Here is a 26024-nt window from a genome sequence, read left to right on the forward strand (position 1 = left end):
TCCTTTCCACTGCAGTGGTGGGACTAGCGTTGGATTGGAAGGGATGGAGCCGAGGGGAGGAGCTGTCTTTGGGAGGGGGTGGGGGTGGGGACAGCTCCACCTGTTGCTGCCGTCTTGGCAATGCTGGCCCCAGGGAACGGCCCCTCCCTCTGTCGGCCCCCCCCCCCCAATAATTCTCATCCATTGTCATCACACTGCTTCAGCGCTGCTATATTTAAGGCCCGTGCGGGCTCCAAGATCACATTCTTCTCCCGGTCCCCGCTGAGTCCAGGGCAAGAAGAAATCGAGGACCCTCTCATCCTCTGGAATCTTCTCCCCAGAGACACCTAAGCGGGCACTGCTGCTTCTGTGAGTCACCTCCAGGGATCAGAGGTGGGGAGGGAGACCTCCAGATAATGAGACCCTCGGCTTTCCATTGGCAAGTGGAGTGTGTGTGTGTGTATGTGTGTGTGTGTGTGTCGGGAAAGGATTCTGGGAGATTTGGGGAAAAAAAGTATACGTGTGCTTAGGTATCACCCCAAGTGGAAATGAGAGGGGATTCTAGAAAAAAATCTCTGCCCCATCACACTGTTCTGTGTGGCCCTGGGTCTTCTGAGCTGAGCCTTCTGTGATGTGAAAGCTACAACACACACACACACACACACACACACACACACACACACACACACACATCATCTGGGGACACCCTGAGAAGTGGAGGCTTTCCTGCAGGAATCAGGCATCAGCAGGGACCGGGGTGGGCTGGCAGGTCCAGCAAACCTAGAGCAGTCCTGGCGGAGCCCTGCTTGGCCGGCCCGGCAGGCAGAGGATGAGAGCAAGCCCGGAGGGCCCGCATGGCAAGGCGGGGAGGACGTTCATCCAGCCTGGGCTCACCGGTACGAAACCGAGGCCAGCGCTCCAGCCCCGGAAGCTGGTGCGGAGCATTAAGAGCACATCCCAGCCTGGGCAGGCTGTCTCCGCTCCCGCACGCAGGACCCAGCTTTCCGCCATCAGGGCTCTGAGTCACTGTGGCTTGGTGCACTTCTCTTCCACTCCTGAGGAATAGGAGAGGCCTCCTTGCCCCTTCTCACTGAGGGATGCTGTCAGGGGACCGGGCGGAGCAGGGCTGGGGGTGAGCGGCAGACAGAGTGAGGCTTGGGAGGAAAGTGGAGTGGGTGGGGAAAACCACACAGCAGGACCCCTGGCCCGCGGCTTTGCACCCTCGGGGGAGGGCACGGGGGACGATTTCCCTTCCTGGCCACCCACACACGGCTGACCCCTCCGCAGCAGGCACACACAGCACTCTGGAGACAGGACTGGGAAGCTGCGATCTCCTCCTTGCTGCCTAATCCTTAGCCTCAGTCACTGCTTTAAAAAGAATCGATGGCTCATCCACTAAAGCCAGTGGTCTGGTTGCAGGCGGCCCTGAAGGTCAGGGATGAGAGCCAGGCTCGCCCTGCTGCGCTAATCAGGAACAGAGCATCCGGGGAAGGGAGCCAGCAGCTGATGCCAGGGAACGTTAACCCTCCGCTGCTGGGGCCAGGGGCCATGTGTCCCAGGAAGGCGGGGGGCCTCCCTGTGCAGGGTGGTACCCAGCGGCTCTCTCCTTGGGCTGCGAGGAAGGAACAGAAAGAGCAGGCCAGTCATTCTCTAGGTGCAGGCAGACCCTCCTCCTCAGGAGGAACTGGATGGGAAGCCCAAGGGGTGACTGTCCCGTTGTGTTCAGCCGAGGTCACCGTAGGAGGCCGGAGAAGCCTCACAGGCAGCCCTTGGTCCCGGCAAACACTCTGCAGCAACCCAGTCTGCCTTGGGTGTCCTTGGTGGAGCAAACTTTTCGGAACCAGAAGGATCAAATCCCAGTAAAATTGACCCTTGGCAGCCTGAGCCCCCCGACACCCCAAAACAGGACCTTTTAGGCCAAGGATCTCTGATGAGGTCAGGGGGCCCACCTCCCACATCGCGGACTTAGAGAAATGGTCCCCCACGGGCAAGTTCACACCCAGGTCAGAACACAGTCCGCGCACACACGCTCCGCCACGGCCAGCGGGCCCCGAGGGAGAGGCAGGGACAGGGCAGAGCCGGACCTCATAGAAGCAGACAGGAGAGGGCTGGGGGGGGTGGGCCCCCCTTCTGCTTCTGCCTTCATGCCCAGGGTCTACATCAGGGCCTCCCAGGCCAGAGGCCTGCCCCCGAATTCCCACCTGGAGAAGGATTGGAAGCCATTCCAGGGGTTCCACCAGGCTTCCTAGAGCTTCAGCGTCAGAGGGCCCTCCGAGGCCTGGTGGTGACACCGCACCCCAGATCTGGGAAAGAATTGAGTGCAAGAACCCAGAGCTAGCTAGCTGGAGGCACCCCACTCTCCTCGCCTGCCTCTGCATGTCCTGGGCATCAAGAGTGCTCAGTCCCTCACTGTCTGGGAAGCTGAGACCCGGAGAAGGGAGGGCCTTGCCCAGGTCATGCGGGGGGGTGGGGGTGGGGCAGATGCCGCTGGAAGCCGGGGGCCGCTCGGGCAGCGCATGGAGCGGTGGACAAGCCAGGCTGAGAGCACAAAGCCTGCCTCTGTCACCTGGGGCGGGGGGCGGGGGGCGGGTCCCCTCGGGTCCCCCCCCATCGGGCCGGGGCGGGGCAGGTCCCCGCCCCCCATCGGGCCTGAGCTCCCCTGTCTGCCCACGGGAAAGAGAACCCCTACTGGCAAACCTCCAGAGATGTCGGCGGACCCCACGGGGAAGGGGTGGGCGGACGCCTGGTGGAGTGACCTTGTACCTTGGCTCGGCAGGCTGGCGCTCTTGCAGCCATGACTCTGCCTCAGAGCCCGGGAGGTATGGCGGAGCCCCGGGCATCCCGGGCCGGGGTGGTGCACAGGCTGGAACACCGCCGGGAAGAGGAACAGAAAGAGAGGCAGCAGCACAGCCTGAAGATGGGCTCCTCCACGCGGAAATGGGCCTTCCGCAGCAGGTGGGAGCCTCAGGGGCCCAGCCCAGCCCCTGCCCTCCCCCCAGGGCCCTCAGTCTGACGGGGAGGCACAGCCCTGCTCTCTGGAGGCCCCAGTCTGCGGGGGGGGGGGGGGGGGGGGGGGAGGCGTAGCCTTGACCCCTGTGTACTTCAGTTTGAGGAGATGGGCACAGCTCTGCTTTCTGAGAGCCCAGGGTGAGGCACAGCTGTGCCTGTTGGTACCCCTGAGGCAGGAAGATGGATCCCCCCAGCCAGACCCCAGCCAAACCTGCAGGGGCCATGAACTCTCTTTTCCCGGGGCAGCGAGGAAGAGTATCAGTTCAGCGCGGCAGACTACGCCCTCGCAGCAGCCCTGGCTCTGACGACCTCCTCAGAGACATCGTGGTAAGTCAGGTGACCTTTCCAGAGAACCCTGGGCTGGGAAGAGGTCATCCTGTCCAGTCCTCTGCCTCCCCACTGGGCTCCCACACTCAGCTTAAAGAACCTGCCCGAAGTTACCCATCTAGACTAAGTGGCTAGTCAGAGGTTTAAGCCCGGGGCTGACTGACCACAAAGCCCGCTGTACCACCCTCTGGATGAGCCCTCAGGCAGTAGTGAGGGAACATCCCCGAGGGAGAGGCTGGTGGGGGTCTGTACTTCACCACCCGGCTTCCATGGAGGGCAAGGAGGCCGGGGATGGGGAGAGGAGGAGCAAGGAAATCAGCCCAAAGTTTGGACACGAGGCCTGAGATGGGAAAGCCTCTGATCCTGAGAGCATCAGGAGGCCTGGGTCCTGGTCCTGGCTGGCCTGGAGCAAGTTACCCAGCCTCAGGTCCCTACCCTATAGAATGGGGAGACTAAGACCTGTCCACCTGCTTGTAGTGAAAACAAGAGGAACAATGGTTTGTGAAAGAGCCTTATGAACTGTATCAATAACATTCATTACGCACCTTCTAAAAGCCGGACCCACTCAGGGTATTTTGGAGGCAAGAGAGGATTAAAAGTTGCCCTTGTCCTCAAGAAGCTTTAAGTGTGGCCGGCAGTGCTGGGCGTGGGGAAGGCAGGGCCGGGGCATCCCCACATCACCACCCCCAGGGTCTCCACCCCTGACGGCCTCCTTCACTGCAGGGAGTCCCAGCTGAGGCGCCGGACCAGCACCGTGGAGCTGGAGGAGCGAGGGCAGAAGCGGGTGGGCTTCGGCAATGAGTGGGAGAGGGCGGAGATCGCATTCCTACGGACCCAGTGGCTGCTGCGCCAGAGGCGAGACCGGAAGGCGCTGAGATGGCGGGTGAGAGGGATGGGCTGGGGCCTCCAGGGCCCTGGAAACTGCGACCCATCACATGCCATCCAACTCGACCTACCCCCTTCTCAAGAAGAGCTGGACATCCCAGTGCCCCAACCCTCTAGCTGTGTGACCTTGGTCAAGCAATAATTCTAACTGAGCCTCGGTTTTCTCATCTGTAAAATGGGTGTATGTGGTACCAGTGCTTGGTGTCGAGGTGGGAAGTAAATGAGATCAGGCTGGTAAAGTCATTTTCCCAGTGCCTAGAACACAGAAGACCCTCAGGGAATGCTACTCCTGACAAATGTCAGGGATCTAAAGCCACTTCCATACCCCCTCTCGGTGCAGGACAACAATAGCTGTAATACTTAAATGGGTGTTATCAGTGTCTATGTTTTTCACATATTAACTCATTTAATCCTCATTGCAACCCCACAGGAGGTTGTGGGAATATTATTATCATCCCCATTTTACAGATAAGGAAATGGAGGACTGGCCTATGGTCTCACAGCTAGTAAGTGGCAGCGTTTGGCCTTGACCCCACGCCCTGCCCTCTGTGGCACGCTGCCTCTCAGCCACTGGTGGTGGTGGGGGTGGCTCTAGCCCACGTGGGCCCGACTCCAGAGCCTGGGTGTCGGGGGAAAGGTAACAGCAAAGACGGGGGAGAGGTGGCGCCCTGGCTCATAGAAGTCACAGGCCCCCTCCCGCCTCCAGACAGAGGAGAAGGTCCGGGAGGCCAAGGAGCTGAGGGAGCTGTGTTCCGGACGCGGGCCCTGGTTCTGGATCCCGCTGCGCTCCCACGCCGTCTGGGAGCACACCACGGTCCTACTGACCTGCACCGTCCAGGCCTCGCCTCCACCCCAGGTCACCTGGTAAGCCCCCGGCAGGAGAGAAGGGGTCCTTGCCCTGCCCCCATGCTCTGGACCTCTGGGGGGTTCCCTGAGTGTGAGTTCCTTACACCCAACACCTCCCTTCCAGGGGCCTGGCCCCTCCCCTAGAAGTTCCTGCCGTCTTAGAAAAGCTGCAGACCCACAGACCCTGAGCTCTGCCCACCCCAAACAGAGCAGCAGCTGCTGGGGAGGCTCAGGAGGGGTTATTCTTAGCTGCCTCCCAGCCAGCCTGGGGCTAGAAGTCTGGGCTGCCCGGGGAGCCAGTGCTAGTAAAAATATAATTCTGGTGGCATGTGAAGGCAGCTGCTCTGAGCTGGACATCTCTGGGGCTGCAGGAAGATGGGGGGAGGAAGGGAGGGCGGGGGCCCTGCAGTGAGAAGGAGCCCAGGCCTCGCTCTCTCTCTGCCAACTTGGTGTGTGGTCTCAACTATGGCTCTTAACCTCTCTGGTCCTGCCTCCATTTTCTGTTCTGTAAAATGGGTTGAAGACCTCCTGTCCGCCTTGCACGTGGTGAGGATTTAATGCCACGACAACGCGGAAGCCCTCAGAACTTGAAAGGTGCTGGGAAAGCAGGAGGTGCCATTCCTGGGAATGAACCCGTAACAGAACCAGAGAGTCGAAGCCTTGCTGGCGGAGGCGGGCAGAGAGCCAGGAGCCTCCTGAGTGGGCCTGGTGGAGGTGGGGGTGGAGAGTAGGAGAGCGTAGGAAAGTGATCATTACAGTTGGTTTTTCTTTTTTTTTTTTTTTTTTCCTTAAATCATATATAATGCCTCAGAAGTCAGAGAAAGAAAAAGAGCTTAGGCTAAGAGCAATCAAGAAAAGTGTTCTGAGGGAGGTGGCCTTGGGGCTGGTCATTGCCAGGTGGCATTCATTCAAATTCCTTGGGGACCAAGACAGTCCGGTAGGAGGACCGCTCCCAACAGCCAGCCTGGGCTAAGTGGGGGTCAGCTGCTCAGCTGGCCTGGCCTGGCAGCCAAGCCCTGCCCTGCCCTGGCACTGAGGCCCACATCTAAGCCATTCCATGGGAGCCTCTTGGGAGGGAGTCTTGTTTCCACCCTTTCCAGGTTGCCACAACAAGGAGCTGAGCATTCCTTGTAAGTGGCAGAGGCCAAGGCCAGGCCCACCTCCAGCCAGAGGGACTCAGGTGGCCCCCGGGGCTCCTGGCTTTGGGATCTGGTTTCCCATCATCAATCACCTCCGGCAGGGCCACACATCATCCTGGGATCGGCCTCCAGAGCTCTGCCCAGGCCCTGGTAGAGACCCAGCCCCCCAGTTAGCAGGAAGATACTGGCTTCCCAGGCTTGCCAGGCGAGTCCATTCATTCAGCAATTATTGAGCACTTCCTGAATGCAGGGGCAACTTCAGGGCGAGTTAGGCAAGGCCCAGGCTGGCTATGTTTACACTGCAGAAGTGGGCCCTGGCCACAATTCATTCATGTCAGAATCACTCTCCCAGGCCAAGTAAAGTCTCAAAAGTAAAGTCTCACACCAAAATATGGCGAATTCCCTGGCGGTCCAGTGGTTAGGACTCAGCGCTTTCACTGCCAGGGGCATAGGTTCGATCCCTGGTGGGGGAACAAAGATCCCACAAGCCGAATGGCCAAAAAATTAAAAATTAAAAAAATAAAGGGGGAAGGGGGAAAAACACCAGAATATGTAGGGGAAAAACTAAACCTAGAAAAATACTAAAAGTCTCCCTCTTTTATGTGGGCCTCTCTGAGCCAGGCTCTAGGCTGGGTGCCTCACCCTAGCTGTCTCACTTAATGCTGTTTTACGATTGGCTGCCATTCAGCCTCATCCTTCAAGGGCCTGCCGTACAGGCAGGAGACTGAAGCCCAGAGGGGGGCAAAATGAGACCTCAGGTCTCTGGCTGTCCAGGTTGTGCCCAGAGCTGCAGCTGCTGCTTTTTCTGGGAAAGACAGAAAGCTGGCCAGGCTGAGTTGTCTGGAATGTTCCTGACAGCTAGCGGGTGGGGGGGGCTGACCTTGGCCCCCAGGCCTGGGAGATGTGGAAAGATTGGGCATGCAGATTAGGCACCATCCTCCCCACAGGAGACTTAGTTGGGCTCCTTTCAGAAGAGGTCACAGCCTGGGGGCTGTGTAGTGGGCTGTGGGCACAGCACTGTTTGGTTGCCATGGAGAAAAACGGGGGGGTGGGTGGGGTGCTGTCCAAGGAAGGTGATGTACTGAGGTTGGGGTGCCCTCTCTTGGCCAAGGCCTCCTCTTTGAATTCAACCACCACTGGGACTGACTTTTCATGCAAAGTTCTCATGGACACGGAGGCCCAGAGAGGGGGACTGATTTGCCCAAGGTCACACAGCAAGCTAATTTTCACAGACATTCACTCGCCAGCCCCGACTCCTCAGGCCTCCAGAACATACCCCAGTGGGCTGTGGACAGACACAAGGCCACCTCATTGTCCAGTGCCTGTGGCAGAGAAAACCAGACCCCAGAGTTCACAGAAAACAAAAGGAAGTATCCAGGGTACAGCGGGGCGGGGCGATCTGCGGGGCCATGCTCGGGAATCACCTGGGAAATTTTAAAAATTACTGATACCCAGGTCCCATGCCCAGGAACTCTGATTTCATTGATCTGGGCTTCAGACTGGACATGGAGATTTTTTTAAAGGCTTAAATAAGATAGATCTTTTTTTTCTTTCATGTAAATGTCTGATGTAGACAGGGTAGGGCTGCTATGGCAACTCCACCCACAGATTCCTCAGGGAAGCAGGCCTGTTCCCTCACACTGCTTCAGGGCACAGGCCTTCCTGGTTCGAGATGCAGCCCTCATGGCCATATTCTTGCCGCAGAATGGAGGGAAAGATGATGGGAAAGGGGCAAAGGATGTCATCAGAAGCTTGTACTTACTTTCTGCTGACAAGACTTAGTTTAGTCACATGGCCACACCTAGCAGAAATAGAGGCTAAGAAACATGTTATATTTACTTTAGAATAAGAGGGAGATTGGCTACTGGGGAACAATAAGCAGTTTCTGGCGCAAATTCTCAAAGGCTTACGTTCAGGCTCTGAGCATGGAGATTGTTAAAGCTTCCTCTAGTGATTTTAACAAGAACTGAGATCAAGAACTGCTGTCCTTGGGGTTGACAAGAAGGTAGGGATGGGGAACTTTCCATGGTACCCCCTTCAGAGAGCAAGGAAAAGCTGGGGCCCGGTCCTTGGGAGATACCACTGGTAGGGGGAGGGGCAGATACCCCTAATTACAGCTCTCTCTTCTAGCCCTCCAGAAGAGAATGAACCCTTGAGCATCTATAGCAGGGGTTCCCAACCCCTGAACCATCCCCCTCCCCACCCCTCCCAGTCCGTGGAAAAATTGTCTTCCACGAAACCGGTCCCTGGTGCCAAAAAGGTTGGGGACCAGTGATATGTACAGCCTTCAAGCTTTACATATCTTATCCCATTTAATCATCACAACAACCCTACAAGGTCAGTGCAATTATTATTCCCATTTCACAGATGAGGAAAACTGAGGTTCAGAGCAGTGAAAGTGCTGCCCTGGGTCACACAGGTCAGCAGCACAAAGCCAAGGTTGGAATCCAGGTCTGAGAGGCTCGGGATCCTTCCCACACAGAATCACACTGCCTTCCACAGACCACTGTGTCTCTACAGGTACAAAAATGACATGCGAATTGATCTCCGCCTCTTCCCTGCTGGAAAGTACCGAATCACCAATAACTATGGGCTGCTGACACTGGAGATTACGAGGTAGGACCATGAGCCCTAGAGACCCACGGCCCCCACTCCTAGCACTACCACGGCCAGAGCAATGAGTCCAAACCCTTCTCGAGCTATGAACCAAGTCAGCCTCATCTTCAGAAGTATCTGGGGTGCTTGTTAAAATACGGATTTGTGGGATGTACCCTCCTTTTACCCCCAGAGAGTCAGATTAAATAGGTCTGAAGTGGGGCCCAGGCATTTGTGTTTAACAGACACCCCATGTGATTCTAAAGCCTTGGAATACATGGTGAGAAATTTGGACTCAGAGGCTAGCAGCAAGGACTGAATGAATGCTGAGCTAGGCATGCGGGGAGAGCTCCTTGCTGAAGGAGAGAAAACACACGTATACACACACACACACACACACACATGCAAGGGGAAGCAGCTGGAAGGAGAGAGTTAGGTAGGCCTTTCAGGAGGTGGTGAGTCTTAAGCATGGTTTTAAAAGAAGAGTCAGGATCTATGGAGGGAAAATAGGAGCACAATCTGCCCCGAAGTGTGCATTATTCGTATGAGCTGCCAGGTGTTGAATTCCTCCGGGTGCTAAGCCCTGTGCTTGCTGCTTTACACATATGGTTGATAAAGCCCACCACCATTCTCAACAATGCAGGTAAGCATTGTTCTGTCCGTGTTACAGATGAAAAAACTGAGGCTCTGAAAGATTAAGTGTCTTGTGCAGCCTGTACAGGGCAGGGCCTGGGTTTGAGTCAGTTCTCTCCATCTGGGTTCTTTCCAATACACCAAACCCTCCACCTCAAGCAACTCGGGCTTCAGAGACACAAATATGAACAGGACCCTCGAGAAGCAAAGTGAGGCTACATGGACATAAATACCTGACCATCCAAGGCTACAAAAGGAGGTGGCCCGTGGGCTGCACAGTGGGGGAGAGCATGCAGGGCTGGGCAGCCTGGAGGGGGGACACATGGAACTGGCCCTTGAAACTAGAGGGATTCCTGCCCCGAGCAGCCAGGGGAGGTGAGGGGGCACCAAGGGGCCTCTCTGCTTGCTGATGGGGCTGGATGTGTGACTTGTGTCCTACCACCTACCCTCTTTGCCACCATGGTGCCCTGGGATGGAGCTGGCCCAAGCCTCCACTGGGAACAAGACAAGGCTGGCCTGGCTGGTGGTGAAACCCAGGCCTGCGGTTGAGAACCCCTGGGCATCCGGCCCAGTTCTGGCACAGACTGACAGTGTACCTGGGGCAACTCCTGCTCCAGGGTTCTGTTCTGGAGGTGTTGATAGGGCCAGAGGCCGTGCCTGGGAGAGGACTGGTCACCTCGAAGCTGGGTTGAATTCCAGTTGCCCCGAGACTCTGGACAAGTCACTTAGCTTAAGTGTTCTGATAACAATCATATTTTCAAAGCACTTTCACCTGAGGTGGTTGAGGCTGCTGTTACGTCCCGAGATTTTCAGAGGAGGACTTGGAGGCGTGGAGAGGGACAGTGGCAGCCCAAAGGCCCCCAGCTTCTCAGAGGCAGGCCCTGACCTAAAGTCCTCCCCCAGGCCTTCCTGTTAACCCCCGCCTTCCCCCCACACCCCACCTGCACGGGGACTTGAGTTTCCCGCGGAGCCCAGCCGTCTCAGGGGGAACATCTCCCTCCCTCCTTTTCAGATGCACCATTGAGGACGCAGCCACCTACACAGTGATGGTCAAGAACGCCTACGGCCAGGCCTCCTCCTTCGCCAAAGTCCTTGTCCGCAGTGAGTCCTGCCGTCAGGCCAGAAAGCCCACAGCAAACCCCAGATGAGCAGATGAGGACATGAGTCTGCGTCAGACTCGGGGAGGGACCCCCAGCCCAGGGGTATTTGGTCTGGGATCAGGTGACCGGGGCTGCCACCAGGATCCCCGCTCCCCGGGGCCTTCAGAGCAAGTGAGAGTCTCCGCCCTCAGACCATACAACCCACATCCCTGTTCGAGGGGACCCCACCTGCCTGTCCCCAAAGTGCATGCTTATCCCATTGAGCTGGGCTTGGGTCCAGATCCAGCTCAGGGCCTCTGGGAGGGCGGCCGGGCTACCAGCGGTCCTCAGGGGCAAAGGCCGAGTCCTACCAACTCCCCTCCTGACCCCCACTGCCCCTTTTGGCTTCTGGTGCATATTCCGCAGTTGGCTCAGGTCCCTCCTGGAGGTTAATCACAGCATGAAGCAGAGGAGACACGCAGGAGTCTGCCAGGCCCCAGCCCACATGCTGCCCCTGGCGCTGACTGGCCGTGTGAGCCTGGGTGCCATCTCACTTACCTGACCTCCCCACCTGCAAAGGGGGAATCCTACCGCCCCCCTCAGATACTCCTGTGGATTAAATGAGATGGTTTAGGTAAAACTTGGCTGGATCAGGCTCTTGGGGGAAGGCTAACCCTCCCTCCCCACGACCCCACGGCCAGGGCCGAGCCCAGCCCAGAAGGCCGCACCTTTGAGCCCAAGGCCTTGCCCTCAGGGCCCTGAGAGAGAAGCCGCACGTGTGTGGGTTCATGCACACACACACGCGCACACACACACACACACACACAGAGCAGCAGACAGGCCGGAGTCCAGTCCCCACCTCCCAGCCTCTCATCGGCCCTTCTTAAACTGTCCTTCACAGCCTCTCATCAGACCTTCTTAAACTGTCCTTCACAGCCTCTCCACCCCTCTGTCCTATTCCCCAAATCGCTCTTGGTAGGCGGCTGTCCCCACTGCCAGGCCAGGCTCTCTGGGTGGAATCTGAGCCGTCCCTATAGGCAGTGCCCAGGGTCAATTGCAAGGTCAGGCGTCGGGCCCTTGGGCCCTGCCTTCCTCTGTCTGCCCATCCTTCCCATCGTTTCATCCACATCCCCACCCCTCCTCCATCAAGGCCATCCCAGGGACCAGTGTCATGTCCTGGCTTCAGGCTGCTGGGGTGCTCGCTAGGTGATTATGCCTCAGTTTCCTCCTTTGTATGAGAGGATAATAACGACAACAACAGACAAGGCTGCTGTGGATTAAACGAGTTAATAAGCGGCACGTGGTACACGCTATATGTGAATAAAAACTGTTCTCACTGTCCCCTGGTGGTCCGTGTCCACACCACCTTGTACTTCACCCTGAAGCCTCCAGGAGGCTCTCTTAGCACTGCCCTGTGGCCCCACCAGAAATCCCAGTCTGACCAGGCTCCACCTGTAGGACTGTGATTCTGGCGGTGGATTTGGGTAAAGGAAGGAAACCATTGATTGAGCACTGACTGTATGACAGGCTCCTGCTGAGGGCTTTTTTCATGTGAACTCATGTATTCAGAACCCCACCATCAGGGAGGAGTCAGTAAGGAACTGAGGCACAGGAAGCCTAGGGAACTTTCCCCAAGCCGAAGGGAGAGCCCCTGCCAGATCAGGATTCAAACCCACGACCAAAGGCCATGCCTCCAAAACCCAGTAGGAACGTGGGCTCTGAGCCTTCTCCAACTCCATTTGCTCTGGGTTTTCAGCTTACCTGGGGAAGGATGCTGGCTTCGATTCGGAGATCTTTAAAAGTAAGGAGGCTGGGGGAGGGATGGGCCTTCAGGGAGGAGGGTGTCTGGGGCTCCTCGTCAGGGTCCCCAACAGTCCCCTTTAGAATATAGCCATCCACTGCCCGCAAAGGGATGTCCACGTGTGGTTTGCCTATAAACTGTTAATACTCATAGACTGGTTCCTGGGGTCCCTAGGCACCCCAGAGCTGCCTCCAGCTGCTGCACTCTCAGTGGCCAAAACTGAATGAGAAAGGCAAATCCCAAAAGACAAACCAGTATTTGCCGTTTCAGCTCATCTGGTCCCACCTGGAGAAATCTCTTCCCGACCCCTGGCCCCCAGGAGCAGGCCCCCTCTTCTCCTTGCTAACACCACCTGCAAAACTGTGAATCCTGACCCAGAGGAGTGGGGACACCCCAGAAGGGTCCTCACTCGCATCTAAGCCCCAGGCTAGGCTGGCAGCCTCAGAAGACTTCTGCCCTAAATTTTTGTTCCCACCCAGGAATGATGTTTGGCCCCAACGTGGAATTCACATCGGTGCTGAAACCAGTCTTCGCCCGTGAGAAGGAATCTTTCTCCCTGTCCTGCCTATTTTCTGAAGATGTATTAGACGCCGAGCAGAACATCCAGTGGTTCCGAGATGGTGAGGACCCATAGTCCTGGCCTCTAGCCTGCAGAGGCAGAGGTGGAAGCCAGAGAGGGACTAGAGCCCTGGCTCCGTCCCCACCCCTGGGACCCCCAGTGGAGAGAGGAACTCAGCTATGCCCGCCCCCTAACCGGTACAAGCTGGGCAACGGGTGCCGATGAGGTAGAGAGAAGCAGAGCACAGCCAGGTGGGTTCAGATCAAGCCACCCTGCAAAGTGTCACCGAGCACCCGTGGTGCCAGGCCCTGTGCTGGGTGCCAGGGCAGGGTTAGGAACAGACGTGCAGGAGCTCAAGGGGCTCTCCATCCAGGAGGAAGCAGGAAGCCAAAACTCAATTGCACACTGCCCGTTGAGAGCCTGTGGCTGGCCAGGCACCAGCCCAGCCCTTTACATCTATGGGCTTGACATTAGCACCCTAGGGGGTAGGTGATGACATTTGAAGCAACAAGAACAGAGGCCAAGGCCAGGAGCAGGTCAGCCTGAGGAGGGTCAGGGCAGGTTGTGACAATTGCCTCGGGCTTTTCAGAGTCAGGGTTGTAGGTGCAGGTACATAACTGCTACTCATGAGCTGGAAGATGCAGCGGCAGGGGTCACGGGCCAGGGCTGGGGAAGGCCGGTCAGCCAGGGAGGACAGGAACAGCTGGACCTCCTGCCCCGTTCGTGACCAGGCCTGCAGCCAAAGGGCCGGGAGCACAGCCCCCTGACACCCCAGAGCTTGAGCCTAGGGAAACTGCCCCTGCTGGGGGCTGGAGTGGAGGAGTGGGAAAGCCACGAGCCCTGAGAAACAGCTGCGATAACAGGCCAAGAGGTTTGCCAAACCTGCAGGTCTTCCGGAACAGAGGTGCTGACAGGAGGCAGGGGCCTTCGCGTGGCACAGGAACAGGATATGGTCCAACAGCAGAACCGTAGGACGAGGCCTAGAGCCCCAGAGCCCCTGCCCCTTCCCCTCACTAAGTTCCCACCTGCCCGGTCCCCAACTGCCTCACTGACACCCCAACTCTTTCCTGAGTCCCCACCCCCCTCAACAGGCCCCCCTCCCTCCATTAAGCTCACAACCCCTCCCCACCGAGCCCCACCTCCTTTCTCAAGCCCCCAGCATCCCAAAGAGCCCCTGACCCTCACACAGGGCCCCATCTCTCTTGTTCCCACTTCTTCACAGGACCTCCGACTCCTTACCGAGCCGCTCACCGAGCCGCTGACCACTTCCCTGAACCCTCATTACCTCCCTGAAGCCCCAGCCCCTTCCCTGGGCCCGGCCCTGCCACCCCCTGCCCTCCTCAAGCCTTCTGCAGAGGAGAGTTCAGAGGCCACCTTGGCAGAGTCCTGGAGGTCACCACCCCCTCCCCAACTGCCCAGCAGAGCCTCAGGCTCTAGCCAGGCCAAGCTCACCTCTGCCTAGACCCCCAGAGCATCTGTGGGTTCCCAGGTGAGGCCCAGATCCCCCACGAGCTCACCCTGGACCCCTCCCTCACAGGGAGGCTGCTGAAGTCCTCCAGCCGCCGGCAGATCCTCTACGCAGACCGCCAGGCGTCCCTGAAGGTGTCCTGCGCCTACAAGGAGGACGAGGGTCTCTACACGGTCCAGGTGCCCTCGCCCTCTGGGCTCCGGGAGCAGAGCGCCTATGTGTTTGTGCGAGGTGAGGGGGCGGTGAGGGACCGGGGCTCTGCCTTGACTGATGTGCTGTGGGACATTTGGGCGAGTCCCTGCTCCTTGAGGCCTCAGTTTCCATGCTATATATTGGGGTTGCTGGGGTAGAGTCTCTCTAAGAATCCCTGTGCATCCTATGACCCTCCAAAGGGACACAGCCTGAGAGTCTCAGATGCGGAGACACCTGGAGAGGGAGGGCTGATCGTGGGCTGGGATCATTCTAGTCCTGCTTGATTTCTGTCTCCTGGCTTTGCCACTTCACTAGCTGGGTCATTTGGGGTAATTCAATTCTCCTCTATGAGACTCAGTTTTCCCACCTGCAAAATGGGGGGGTTGCACCGGGACTCAGAGATTAGTTATGCCAATTGTTCAGGTGTGTGGTGTAGAATGGGCCCCTAATAAACGGTACTCTTACCCCCTACCCCCAGATGTTGTTGTTTGAAAGGAAGAGGCTGTTATTCAGGTCCTGTTCCTCGAGATCAAACTGAGCCCCTGGGGGGTGGCGAATGAGAAGAGGATGAGGGGTGAGAATGGGAGGGGGTCTGTCGCCAAGTGGACATTGACTGCAAGAGCCTCCCCCCCCGACTCTCTTCCCACCCCCACCCACCCCGGGCTTCAGATGCTGCAGCCAAGAAGCCTGGGGCTCCAGGATCCCCCCTGAATGTTCGATGCCTGAATGTGAACAGAGATTGCCTCATCCTGACGTGGACCCCGCCCAGCGACACCCGTGGCAACCCCATTACCAGCTACTCCATTGAGCTGTGAGTCGGTCTCTTCAGTGGCAGAGCCCATGGGGGTAGATGGCTCTGTGAGGATAAGAGCGGGGGCCACAGGAAAGAGGGACCCCCATGCCTGTCCTTGGAATAGGGCAGGAGGTAGATGCGTTATTTAAGGGTAATAAAAGGGTGTCCGCCCCTGGAGTCAGCCGCTGCCCTCTAGACCCTTTACAGCAGGAGCTGCCAAGGGGAGGGGCAGACATCAGTGCTTGAAACCTGAGCACATGTGGATGCTGTCCTCTCTGAGTGACAGAGCTGGAGTAGCACTGACGCGGGAGGGAGGGGGCACACCAGGAAAGGGAAGGCCTAGAACATCTACCTCCTTCACCTGCCGTAGGCTCCGAGGCCCTAGCTGGAGGTAACCTAATCCAGCCACTCGAATCCTTACAGCAATCCCTATCTAAGGGGGAGAGGGACTCTCTAGTGCCCCATTCTACAGATGAGGAAACTGAGGCACACAACCCCATCCAGCCAGTACTGAGGACGGTGGCACCCAGGGGGGCACAGAGATCCCAGACTCCGAGGGTCACTCTGGAAGCCACTCCGACAGGGAGTGGACAGCCCTCTGGGGAAAGGCTAACTTGCCCACTCACAAGCCACGTGACCTTGGGCAAGTCATCTCACTCTCTAAACACGGATCCCGTTGGTAGAATGAAGGTAATCACACCGAACCGTGAGGACCGCCAGGATTAAACGAGATAACAGGTATGGAGGGACACAGCACAGCTCCAGGCACGCAGGAAAGCTCCATGAAAGGCACTAGCTATTTTGATTAGCATCGTGGTTGGTGGAGGATGGTGAGAAGGCCTCCTGGGGCCCGGGGTTGGAGCCGGGCTTTTAAATGGAGAGGGATGAGCTGGGCCGGCAGCCCGGGGCGGTGGGGGGGGGGGGGGGTCCCTGGAAGAGGCTCACACTGGGAAGATGTGAGTCATGGGCAGGGGCTGCAGCCGGGGCCTCTCTCCCACAGGTGCCAGGGCGAGTGTGAAGAATGGGTGCCCTGCCACCGGGCCCCCGGCGGGACCTGTCGGTGCCCAATCCAAGGCCTCGTCGAAGGCCAGAGCTATCGGTTCCGGGTGAGAGCCATCAGCAGAGCGGGCAGCAGTATCCCCTCCAAGGCTTCAGAACCGGTTGCCATGGGCGACCCTGAAGAAGCCCGGAAGAAGACAGGTGGGCACAGAGGCCCTGCAGGGACATCCCAGAGCATCAGTCAGGGCATACTCGGGACTGCCTCACGCAGGAGACAGGCGCACAGCCCCCATGCCAAGCCCTGATCCCGGGGGGGGGAGACACAGCCCAGGCCTCAGGAACCCCTAATCTGATGGAGGAGACACAGTGCTGTCCTTAGCAACCCCTAGCTGGAGGGGGAAGGTACAGCTCGTCTGATGGAAGAAACACAAACCTGTCCACACAAGATGCTAATCTGGGGTAAAACCACAGCACCCTCTTCAGATGCCCTTAATCTGACGGAGGAAAACCGTCCTGCCTCAGAAGCCCCCAGCCTGGACGGCGGGGGAAACGCAGCCCTCTCAGCTCTGAGGAGTCAGCCTGATTTGGGTTTGCTGTGCCCTAGGGATCTGACCCCATCGCTGCTCTCTGTCCCTCTTTGTCCCGAGAGGACAGAGCATCTTTGGGGTCCAAGAGCAGCAGTGCTGCACTTTGGACCCCTGAGATCGCTGGGGGCCCGGATGGACCTGCTTGAGTACACACAGTGAGGGGCCGGAAGGCCAGGACCAGGAGCGGGGGAGGAATCAGCACCCAGCGTGGGGCAGGTCCTTCCCTGTCGCCTGCTGAGCCCGCCCACCACACACACCCTGCACCCCTTAGTTCTCCCCTAACATGTTCCCTTCCCCCCACTAGAGATCCCCTTTGATACGGGAAAAACGATCACGGTCAGCACAGATGATTCTGAAGGTACGTGTGAACCTCCTGACACTTTGCCTCAAGACTCCAGCCCCCTTTGCGGTTCTGGAAACTCTGGGCCACAAACTGAACCCAGAGGCAGAAACTGTCATGTGCAGGTTGTGGGGAGGCGAGCACGGGTAGGATCCAGGCCGAGGGGCCAGGCTCTCTGGTGGGCGACTGCGCCCCTCGCGGAGGAAGTAGACGTCGGGGAAAGTCCCGGCGGGACGCGGGGAGACATGGGTTCTGGCCCTGGCTCCGCCCGGCCTTGCTGGGTGACTGGAGCAAGTTCCTGCCCCTCTCTGGGCCCCAGTTCCCTCCTCAATGAAGTGAGGGGCTGAGATCTGGGGTCTCCGACGGCCCACACATCTCCCCTCCGGATGGCTCTGATTCCAGACTTCGTGACCATCCCCTCTCCCCCGACCAATGTCCACGCCAGCGAGATCCGCGAGGCCTATGTGGTTCTGGGCTGGGAGAAGCCAAGACCCCAGGGCAAAGCCCCGCTGACATACCTCCTGGAGAAGGTACGGAGACCCCAAGGGCCCCAGCCCCAGGCCGGCCTGAGAAACAGATGCACTGTGTTACCAGGACGTAGGAGGGTGTTCAGGGAGGCGCTGGGAGACCCTGGCAGTGTCCCCTGGGGAGGCCTGAAGAGAAGAGAATTTCCTGCCTGGAAGGCTTGAGCATAGCCCTGCACAGAGGCAGAGGGGTGGATTAAATGACCTTTCGAGGTTACCTCCAGCCCCGAGAGGCCAGTTACTGATGGCAGTTCCGGAAGCTGTTCACGGAAATACACAAAATTAAGAGACACAGACAATAACAACAGTAGATCCACCATGTCCTGCGTACACCCACACCCCAAGTCTGTCTGGCATCTGGTCACACATTGGGTCGAACACCTAACCTTGGCCAGGGCCAGGGTGGGAGGGAAGCCAGGATGGTGCCCACCTGCCAGGGTCACTGACGGACAGCACATACAGGGCATGGGGGGTGGAGGTGGGTAACACCAGGAAGCGGTTCTCCCTGGGGGCAGAGTAGGGGCAGGAGACTGGGGAGGGGGGCAGCTCATGTGAAATGGATTTCACAGTGGAGCGGAGGCATCGTGGCAGAGTAAAAAACAGCATGGTGTTAAGATCCATTCCAATCCTGGCTTCTGCTGTGTGAGCTACTTTGCTAAGTTCTCTGAGCCTCAGTTTCCTCCAGCATAGAATGGAGACTCTACCCTGTGAGGACGAAATAAAAGCACATAGTCAGGGTCCGCAGCCCTGGGACTGTAAACCCTTCCCAAGGAGATGCTCTTGCCTCTGATCCCCCTAAAGGGAGACACCAGGTTTACCTTCTCATTACTCGCTGGGTCCAGCACGGTGCCTGGCACAAGGCAGGTGGACAGTACAGGTTTAGTGAATCAAGGAATAAAAACGTTCCAGGGAAGAGTCTCTGGCTCTCATTGTCCAGATGGGCCTCTCTGCACATTCACAGGTGATCCTATTTCTCTGATATGGGAAAGCTATGGATAATGGAGGATTTGTTTTGTGAGGCGATAAAGTATAATGAGTAAGACCTTGGAGTCAAACTGCCTGGATTCTAATCTTGTCTCTGCTACTTACTAGCTGTGTGACCTTGGGCAAGAAATTTAACCTCTCTGTGCCTCAGTTTCTTCTTCCATAAAATAGACATAATAATTGCACATCTTATAGGGTTGATGTGAGAATCAAATTAACTAAAGCACGTCAAGACTTAGAACAGAACTTGGCACACAGTGGGTGCTCAGCCATGTTCCTTGGTTTTTAGTAGCGATTTCTTAGCCGACCTGGGTTCTAGGCTACTGACAGCCAGGTGGGCCTTGGGAGGGAAAAGCACAGAGAGGGCAGGGTCAGTGGGTCCCCCCAGGGCTTCTAGGTTTTAACTCTCACACCCAGACTCAGCAGAAGTGGCCTCTGGTTGCCTTATTAACCTGCATCACCCTCGGCTCTTCACCCTCTATCTACCCAGAGACACAGGATTTATGGCTGCCTTTGGGGCCCCTGATGCTGTGTAGAGTGAGCCGGTTTGGGGGTACCCACACCCGAGCTTAAATACCAGATATGCCAGCTATTAGATGCGTGACTTTTGGCCAAGTTACCAAAACTTCCTGAGCCTGAATTTCCTCATTGGTGGAGAAATTAACCCTTACTTTGCAGAGTTATTGTGAGAATTCATCCATTTACTCATATGTATTCGTCCCACAAACATAGACTGAGCACCTCTCATGCGTCAGTACTGTTCTCAGTGGTGGATAAAACAGACAAACTCCTGCCTCCAGAGCTGAGATTGGAGTAGGGGGTGGGGGATGGATGACAAAGAAGATGAATCCGAAAAGTATTTGGCACATTTGCTAATGGTAGGAGCTTAGGAGAAAGACAGAAAGCACGGAGGGGGTTTGAAATGTTGAGGGAGGGGCTGCTGACCTTTCATATGGGGGGCGGTGCTGGGGAGGCCACCCTGAGCAGGTGAGTTTTGAGTAAAGACCCAAAGGAAACGAGGGGCAAACCAGAGATTTCTGGGGGAAGAACATTCCAAGAAAAGGGACCAGCAAGTGCAAAGGCCCAGAGGCAGCGATTGGGCCTGGCACCATCAAGGAACAGCAGGGGAACACAGAGCCTGGTGAGTGGGCAAAGAGAGGCATGGAATGTGGCCAGACAGGTGGCAGGAGTCAAGCCATGGAGAATTTCGCTCTGAGGGAGATGCGGGGCTTGGGAAGGTTCTGGGCAGACACGGATGTGATCTGACTTGTGTTGTAAAAGGATGCCTCTGCCTGTCATTTGGAGAAAAGACTGAAGGGAGTTAAAGGTAGAAACAGGCAGAGCAGTTATGAGGCTATTGAGATAACTCAGGTGAGAGACGATGGTGGCTTGGATAAAGGCTGTGGAGGGGAGTATGAGGGTGATAAGCCATGGTTGGACTCTGGATAAATTTTGAAGGTAGAGCCAACTGGGTTTGTTGACAGAGCATCTTCGGGGGATGAGAAATGAGAGAAGGAGTCCGGGACGGCTCCCCGGGTTCTGGCCTGAGCAGCTGAAAGGACGGGTGCCACTAACTCGACGTGGGCTGCATTGGCATGGGGCCAAGTTCCAGGGTCAGTTCTGTTGAATGTGAGATGCTCGATGGGCATCCAGGTAGAGCCGTCACGGAGGCAGGTGGATCCAGAGTTCAGCCTGGGCCAAGGATAGAAGTGAGTGAGAGCACACGTGGGAAGGCAACCACTTAACCAAAGGCAAGTTTCTCTCCCTTGTCACAGTCGGTCATAGGTAGTGGCACCTGGGAGGCCATCAACTCAGAAACGCCTGTGAAATCCCCGAGATTCGCCCTTTTGGATCTGGAGAAAGGGAAGTCGTATGTCTTCAGAGTGCGAGCGATAAACCAGTACGGCATGAGCGATCCCTCGGAGCCCAGCGAGCCCATCGCCTTGAGGGGGAAGCCAGGTACCTGTGTGATGCAGCAGATGGGGCCAGGCCAGGTCAGGCCAGGCTGTCAGCATCCAGGGCTCGGGACCCCATGGCTGCAGGGACAGAGCCGTGCCCATTTCTCTGTCCTTGACCACCTCTACCTATCACGAAGCTGAAAAGCAACATGATCACAGGCCTGTAAAGTTTTAGACCATCAGGAATTATTGATACATCTCTCTGGGCAGGAGGCTCTTGAAAGTATAGACATTTTTTCTAGATCAGCAATTCACAGGTTGCAGAATCCAGCCAGGTCCCGCACAGGATCTGAGTGTGACCAAGTGGTCCCTCAGCTCCAAACGTCTCCAACCAGGGCCTGATTCCGCCCTGTGCAGCCAGAAGTGAGCCCCTGGGCAGGCCTCCGGCCCTCTCCCTGGTCCCACCCCAAGCTCCGCCTCACCAGGTGGGACCCCTCTCATCTGCAGCACAGCGTGGGCCTGGGCAGGTCATTTCTGAGCTGCGAACCTTGGTGTTCTCACCTGCCAAACCCATTGTTCTGAAGGCCTGGTTATCGTCCCCACCTGTGGCTCCTTCCTGAGTCTCCCAGCGGCAGCTCCATCCTGGTCCTGACTTCCAGGGGTTCCCTCTCTCGCTCAGGCCTCCGGATTCTGATAAGATCAGAAGGTTCCCTGCAGCTGCCATCACCAACTAGTCCTTTAAGGAACCCAGCTGCAGCACTGCCCGTCTGAGAAGAGCCTGATATGCTGCAAGGCCTGTTTGGGGAAGATTTCAAAGTCCTAGATTTGTACTGTTTCAATAATGTAGAAAAAAGAAATATATATATATTTTATTTTTTTTCATAGTAAGTATAAATAGGTTGGTGGGCAAATGGAGTTTTTCTTTAATTCTGGTCTGGTTCACATTTAGTCTTGACTCAGGGGCCTGGCCGGTGAGTTTGTGATTGGATGTGGGCAGTCTCTGGACCACAAGGCAGCCTTAGGGCAAAGTTCTGGTACAGTTCGGAGAAGGAGAGGAGAGGAAAAGAAGAGAGAGGAGGGGAGGAAAGGAAAAAAGAAAAGGCATTTACTTGTATTATGAAAGTGAAGTTATTGTACAAAAATGGGAAAATACAAAAGAAGCGAGAGAGAGAGAGAGAGAGAGAGAGAGAGGGAGAGAGAGAGAGAAAGAGGAAGGTTGGGAGGGAGGAGGGAAGAGAATTCCCTGCACCCCAGGATTCCGCTGACCAAGGGTAACCACTGTGAGCATCTAGGTGCTTGGCCTCTGGCCTTTGACACATGCATGCTAATGCATCTTTCTGAAAGTCCAATCAAACCACATGTAGAGCTTTGCATTCTACCTTTTAAAATTAACATTATACCACAAACGTATCCTCAGGTCTTGAAATCATGATTTTAGTGTGTGAGTACTACTCCATACATGGATGCCCTCAGCTCAAGTTCTTGCCTAGGGGTAGAATCAGGTCTCCTGGACACATGGGGCCCCTGAGTGCCCTCCTTCTGCCCTCTCCCGCCACCCAGGCTTCATCCACTGTCACACTGTCTTCAACCTGAGAGGGTGAAGGTGCTGACAGGACCTTCCTGAGCCCAGGACCCCAAGTCTGTTTCTCAGTACTTCCCCTGGGCCAAATGCAGAGCCTGGCTCAGAGTAGGTACTCAGTCGTTACTGGATTTATGTTGGATGGATGCTGAGTTCAGCCTTTGCCTGTTGACTTTGAGGCACCACCAGAACACAAGGAGAGGTGTCCAGGGGAAAATGCAAGATGAGGCTCTAGAATTCAGGAGAGAGAGCAGGCCTGGAGGTAAAGGCTGGGGAGTCTCCTGCAGAGAGGTGAGGGTTGAAGACATGGGAATAGGTGGACACTTGAGACGAGAAAAGAGGAGAAAAATGGAGCAAGTCAAGGAACAGACACTTGGAGGAGTCCCACATTTGGGGACAAAAGAGAGGGGGAGCCACAATAGGATGTGTAAGGAGTTTGAGAGTAAAAAGAGAACTAGGGAGGTCCTGTATCTGACATCCATCCATCCATCCTTTCATCCATCCATCCAGATCTGTCCATTTAACACATCATGGCAAACCCTACCTCAAGGAGTATAAGTCTCAGGGAGCCATGAAAGTTAAAGTTTCAAGGGAAATAAAATGAAGTTTCCCAGAGTTCAAAGCTAAGGCTGAGGAAAATTGTCAGATCTGGTGACTTCTAAGAGACAGAGAGAGCGATAGGAAGGATTAATGAACGGGGATTTTAGTGAGGAAGCGGAGATGTTTGGAGGTGAGATGAGAGAAGACTTTCAGAATACAAGAGTCTGGAGGACACCTCTGGGACTGGGAAAGAGCTGCCCAAAGCCCCCGGGCATGTGTGCAACGCACGTGCCCCCCTAGATTGCTACGTACGCACCTCCCCACCTCTCCCACACGCCTCCCCCTCCCCAGCCGTGTAAGCCAGCATCTTCACTCAGTCCACACTTCTGATTTTTAGCCACTCTCCCTCCTCCAACTCAAGTTCAAGCTTTCCGAGACACACAGACCTCTGTCTCCCTGACCTGGGATCCTGTGAAAGACAGCCCAGAGCTCCTGGGTTATTACATCTACTCCCGGGAGGCAGGCTCATCCGAGTGGAAAACAGTTAACAACAAACCCATCCAGGGCAACAGGTGAGTTTGCCCGCACCCGCTTCCTGCACTAGGGCGGGGCCGTAATAATAATGAAGCGTGCCATTCGCGGTACGGTTGGGCGTTGGGCACGAAGTTCTTTTCATATATTAGGTCATTTCGTTCTGGCTGCAATCCCATGAACGTAGGACTATTATTTCTATTATCATTGTACTAATGAAGACACCGAGGCACAGAGCAGTTAAGGAGTTTGCCAAAGCTCCCTCAGCTAGTAAGTGGACTTGACCCAGACAGCCTCTTTTTCGGCAAGCACTCACTAGGAGCGTGCTGTTTGCAGGTAGTGGTGACTGGCTAGGTCTTGTCCTTCCGGGAGCTTAGAGACAGAGAGGCAGCGCGTGCAGCCAGGGCAGCTGGGGTTCAGGCTCCACACCCGCCCCTCACTCGCCGGGCACCCCTGCACAGAGACCCCCCCTCTCTGAACCTCAGACTCCTGTGCCTTGCCTATCCCGCTCCCATTCCCCTCTGAGTCTCCCTCCTCACTCGGCGGCCCTGGTCCTTGCAGGCAGAAGCCTCGAGGCTTCTGGACTCATGACTTCTCTCCGTTTTGAGGCTCTGTGGGGGCAGGGGCTCATGTGGTGACACCCACCCCCCTTCCCTTTCCATCAGACGACCGGCTGGGCCCTGAGCACCCCTGTGGGCTCCCCTCACCCTGGGCTGCGAGCCCCGAGATTATCTCACCCAGAAAAGGGGGCAGGACCTGGTGCCCCTCTGGCACACAGTGCCTCACGGACACTCATGCTTTGTCACTGCTCAAGTTCTCCAGTTGGAGAATCATCAGGTTTCGGACAAATGAGCCCGGCGTCCAGGTTATCCCTAGGCTGACATCTCTCCCCTGACCTGCATTCAGAGGTGCGTCCCTGAAGGGGAGGACAGGGGCTGAGGGAGAGTCATGTGATGAAAGTGGCATGTCGGAAGAACGTGTCACACGTGGGGCGGGGCGTGGTCCTCTGGTACATCCAGAGACCTCGTCACATGCGTGCATGTCCTCAGTTACATGTGTCAGCGCTGGAAAGAGGCTAAACACTGCTGCCCAGGAGTGCTGCCTGGGGTGATGGTGTGAAGGGAGCTCAGCTGGGAGGTAGGGTCTGGTCCACCACCGTCCCACGAGCTCCTTAGAACCTGACTCACAGGAGATGCTCAAAAAGGACCTGAATGAATGAATACTGAAAGGGCAGGTGCTGCGCTGGGATTCAGGAGACCCAGGCTCAGTCCAGGTTGTGTTCCTAACTGGCTGTGTGCTCTTGGCTCACCCCACACCTTCTGGGGGAGCCCTTCCCTACCTGTAAAATGAAGAAACTGGATGGTGTGATCCATAAAGGCCCCTCTGACATTCCAACATTCAACTCCTCAGGGTCAACTGGCCAAGGGAAGCTCCCTGTAGAACAAGATTTGCTACAGGAAAATGTTGATAAGTGAAAAGGGAAAAAAGAGGTTCACAATTTGGGTCTTATCAAGAAGAGACAAGATGGGAGGACATTTTTCTCTAAGCCAGAGTGTCCTTGTATGTCTCTGGCTGATAATTCAGAGGTCTTTAAAAGGACTCTGTGCTTCAGTCACTGCATCCGTACAGATAAGAAGAGCCATTTGCTGTGTTTCCAGGACGAGGCCCAAAGTCCTAGAGATGTACCAGGTTGCTCAGTTTAGGGGCTGGCTACCTGGGCCTTCAACTGGTACCATCCCCAGCATATTTGCATTTTAATGATGGGCTCTGGCAGCTACATCCTTTAAAACCTTAAGGGCCTCATCCTCCAGGGGAGCAGGCATCACTCTGGGGGCAGGGGCAAGGTCTTTAGGCAAGAACTGAGGCCTCAAATCCTACCACGCTGGTGGCCACTTATCCCCACAAGGTTGTTCTAGAAAGTTCAGGAATGTCTCCGTGCTGCCGGTCTGGCCTTTCCTGAAGGCTGTACATTTCTCTCCCAGATTTACAGTTCCCGGGCTGAGGACAGGGAAGGTGTATGAGTTTTGTATCAGGTCAGTCAGCGAGGCTGGCGTTGGGGAGAGCTCAGCCGCCACCGAACCCATCAAGGTCAAGCAGGCTCTGGGTAAGTCCAAGGGGCAGGTGCAGCCTGCACACCTCTGGGGACAGACCTGGGCTGAGCAGAGAGCAGGGGGCTTATCGACCACCTCTTGGAGGGTCCAACTCCAGAGGCCATGGGGCAGAAGCCTTCTCAGGGGATCTGGTGCTGACCCTGACCACCCCTTCCTCTGGGGAGGAAGTAGCAATGGCCTGAGGCCATGGGGTGAAGTCTGACCAGCTCGGAGGCCCAGGTGCCCTGCACACAGCTGAGTCAGCATTACCGGTGGACGCTACTGGCTAAGTCCGTGTCCCAGAGCGGGGTGGGCACCCACTGGGGGAGGCTCGCTGCCTGCCTCGGGCCCCACTGCCCAGTCCGGCCGCCCCTCGGGAGCAGTGGTCCTCACCCCCTTCCCCCCCCCGCCCCCCGTAGCTACACCATCTGCTCCATATGACTTCGCCCTCCTGAACTGTGGGGAAAATGATATGGTCATTGGGTGGAAACCCCCTAAGCGGCGTGGAGGGGGCAAGATCCTGGGCTACTTCCTGGACCAACACGACTCAGAGGAGCTGGACTGGTGCTCGGTCAACCAGCAGCCCATCCCCACCCAGATGTGCAAGGTGAGGCTGGGATGCGGCCACTGGCCTGGGGTCCTGATTT

At 56.6% G+C, this 26024-nt stretch overlaps 1 protein-coding gene across 3 annotated transcripts in view; it reads left to right on the forward strand.

The window, feature by feature from the left end:
• Window positions 1-201: 201 nt before the first annotated feature.
• MYOM3 (myomesin 3) overlaps window positions 202-26024 on the forward strand; it is a 47140-nt gene continuing 21317 nt past the window's right edge. The window contains exons 1-18 of one of the 3 annotated variants that reach the window (XM_059061993.2): window positions 202-348; window positions 2756-2934; window positions 3235-3315; window positions 4039-4198; window positions 4907-5064; window positions 8706-8801; window positions 10426-10514; window positions 12249-12293; window positions 12773-12913; window positions 14390-14551; window positions 15182-15323; window positions 16306-16505; window positions 17196-17249; window positions 17634-17761; window positions 20515-20698; window positions 23154-23328; window positions 25270-25391; window positions 25797-25984. In XM_059061993.2, coding sequence (XP_058917976.1) covers window positions 2774-2934; window positions 3235-3315; window positions 4039-4198; window positions 4907-5064; window positions 8706-8801; window positions 10426-10514; window positions 12249-12293; window positions 12773-12913; window positions 14390-14551; window positions 15182-15323; window positions 16306-16505; window positions 17196-17249; window positions 17634-17761; window positions 20515-20698; window positions 23154-23328; window positions 25270-25391; window positions 25797-25984 — 2286 coding nt within the window. In that variant the 5' untranslated portion in view covers window positions 202-348; window positions 2756-2773. Of the gene's footprint in view, window positions 349-1876; window positions 1983-2755; window positions 2935-3234; window positions 3316-4038; window positions 4199-4906; window positions 5065-8705; window positions 8802-10425; window positions 10515-12248; window positions 12294-12772; window positions 12914-14389; window positions 14552-15181; window positions 15324-16305; window positions 16506-17195; window positions 17250-17633; window positions 17762-20514; window positions 20699-23153; window positions 23329-25269; window positions 25392-25796; window positions 25985-26024 lie in introns of those variants that run through there. The other 2 variants (XR_010836786.1, XM_067014819.1) reach the window with 2 other exon arrangements.

The sequence above is a fragment of the Kogia breviceps genome, chromosome 1 (assembly GCF_026419965.1).
Source record: "Kogia breviceps isolate mKogBre1 chromosome 1, mKogBre1 haplotype 1, whole genome shotgun sequence".
Classification (NCBI taxonomy): Eukaryota; Metazoa; Chordata; class Mammalia; order Artiodactyla; family Physeteridae; genus Kogia; species Kogia breviceps.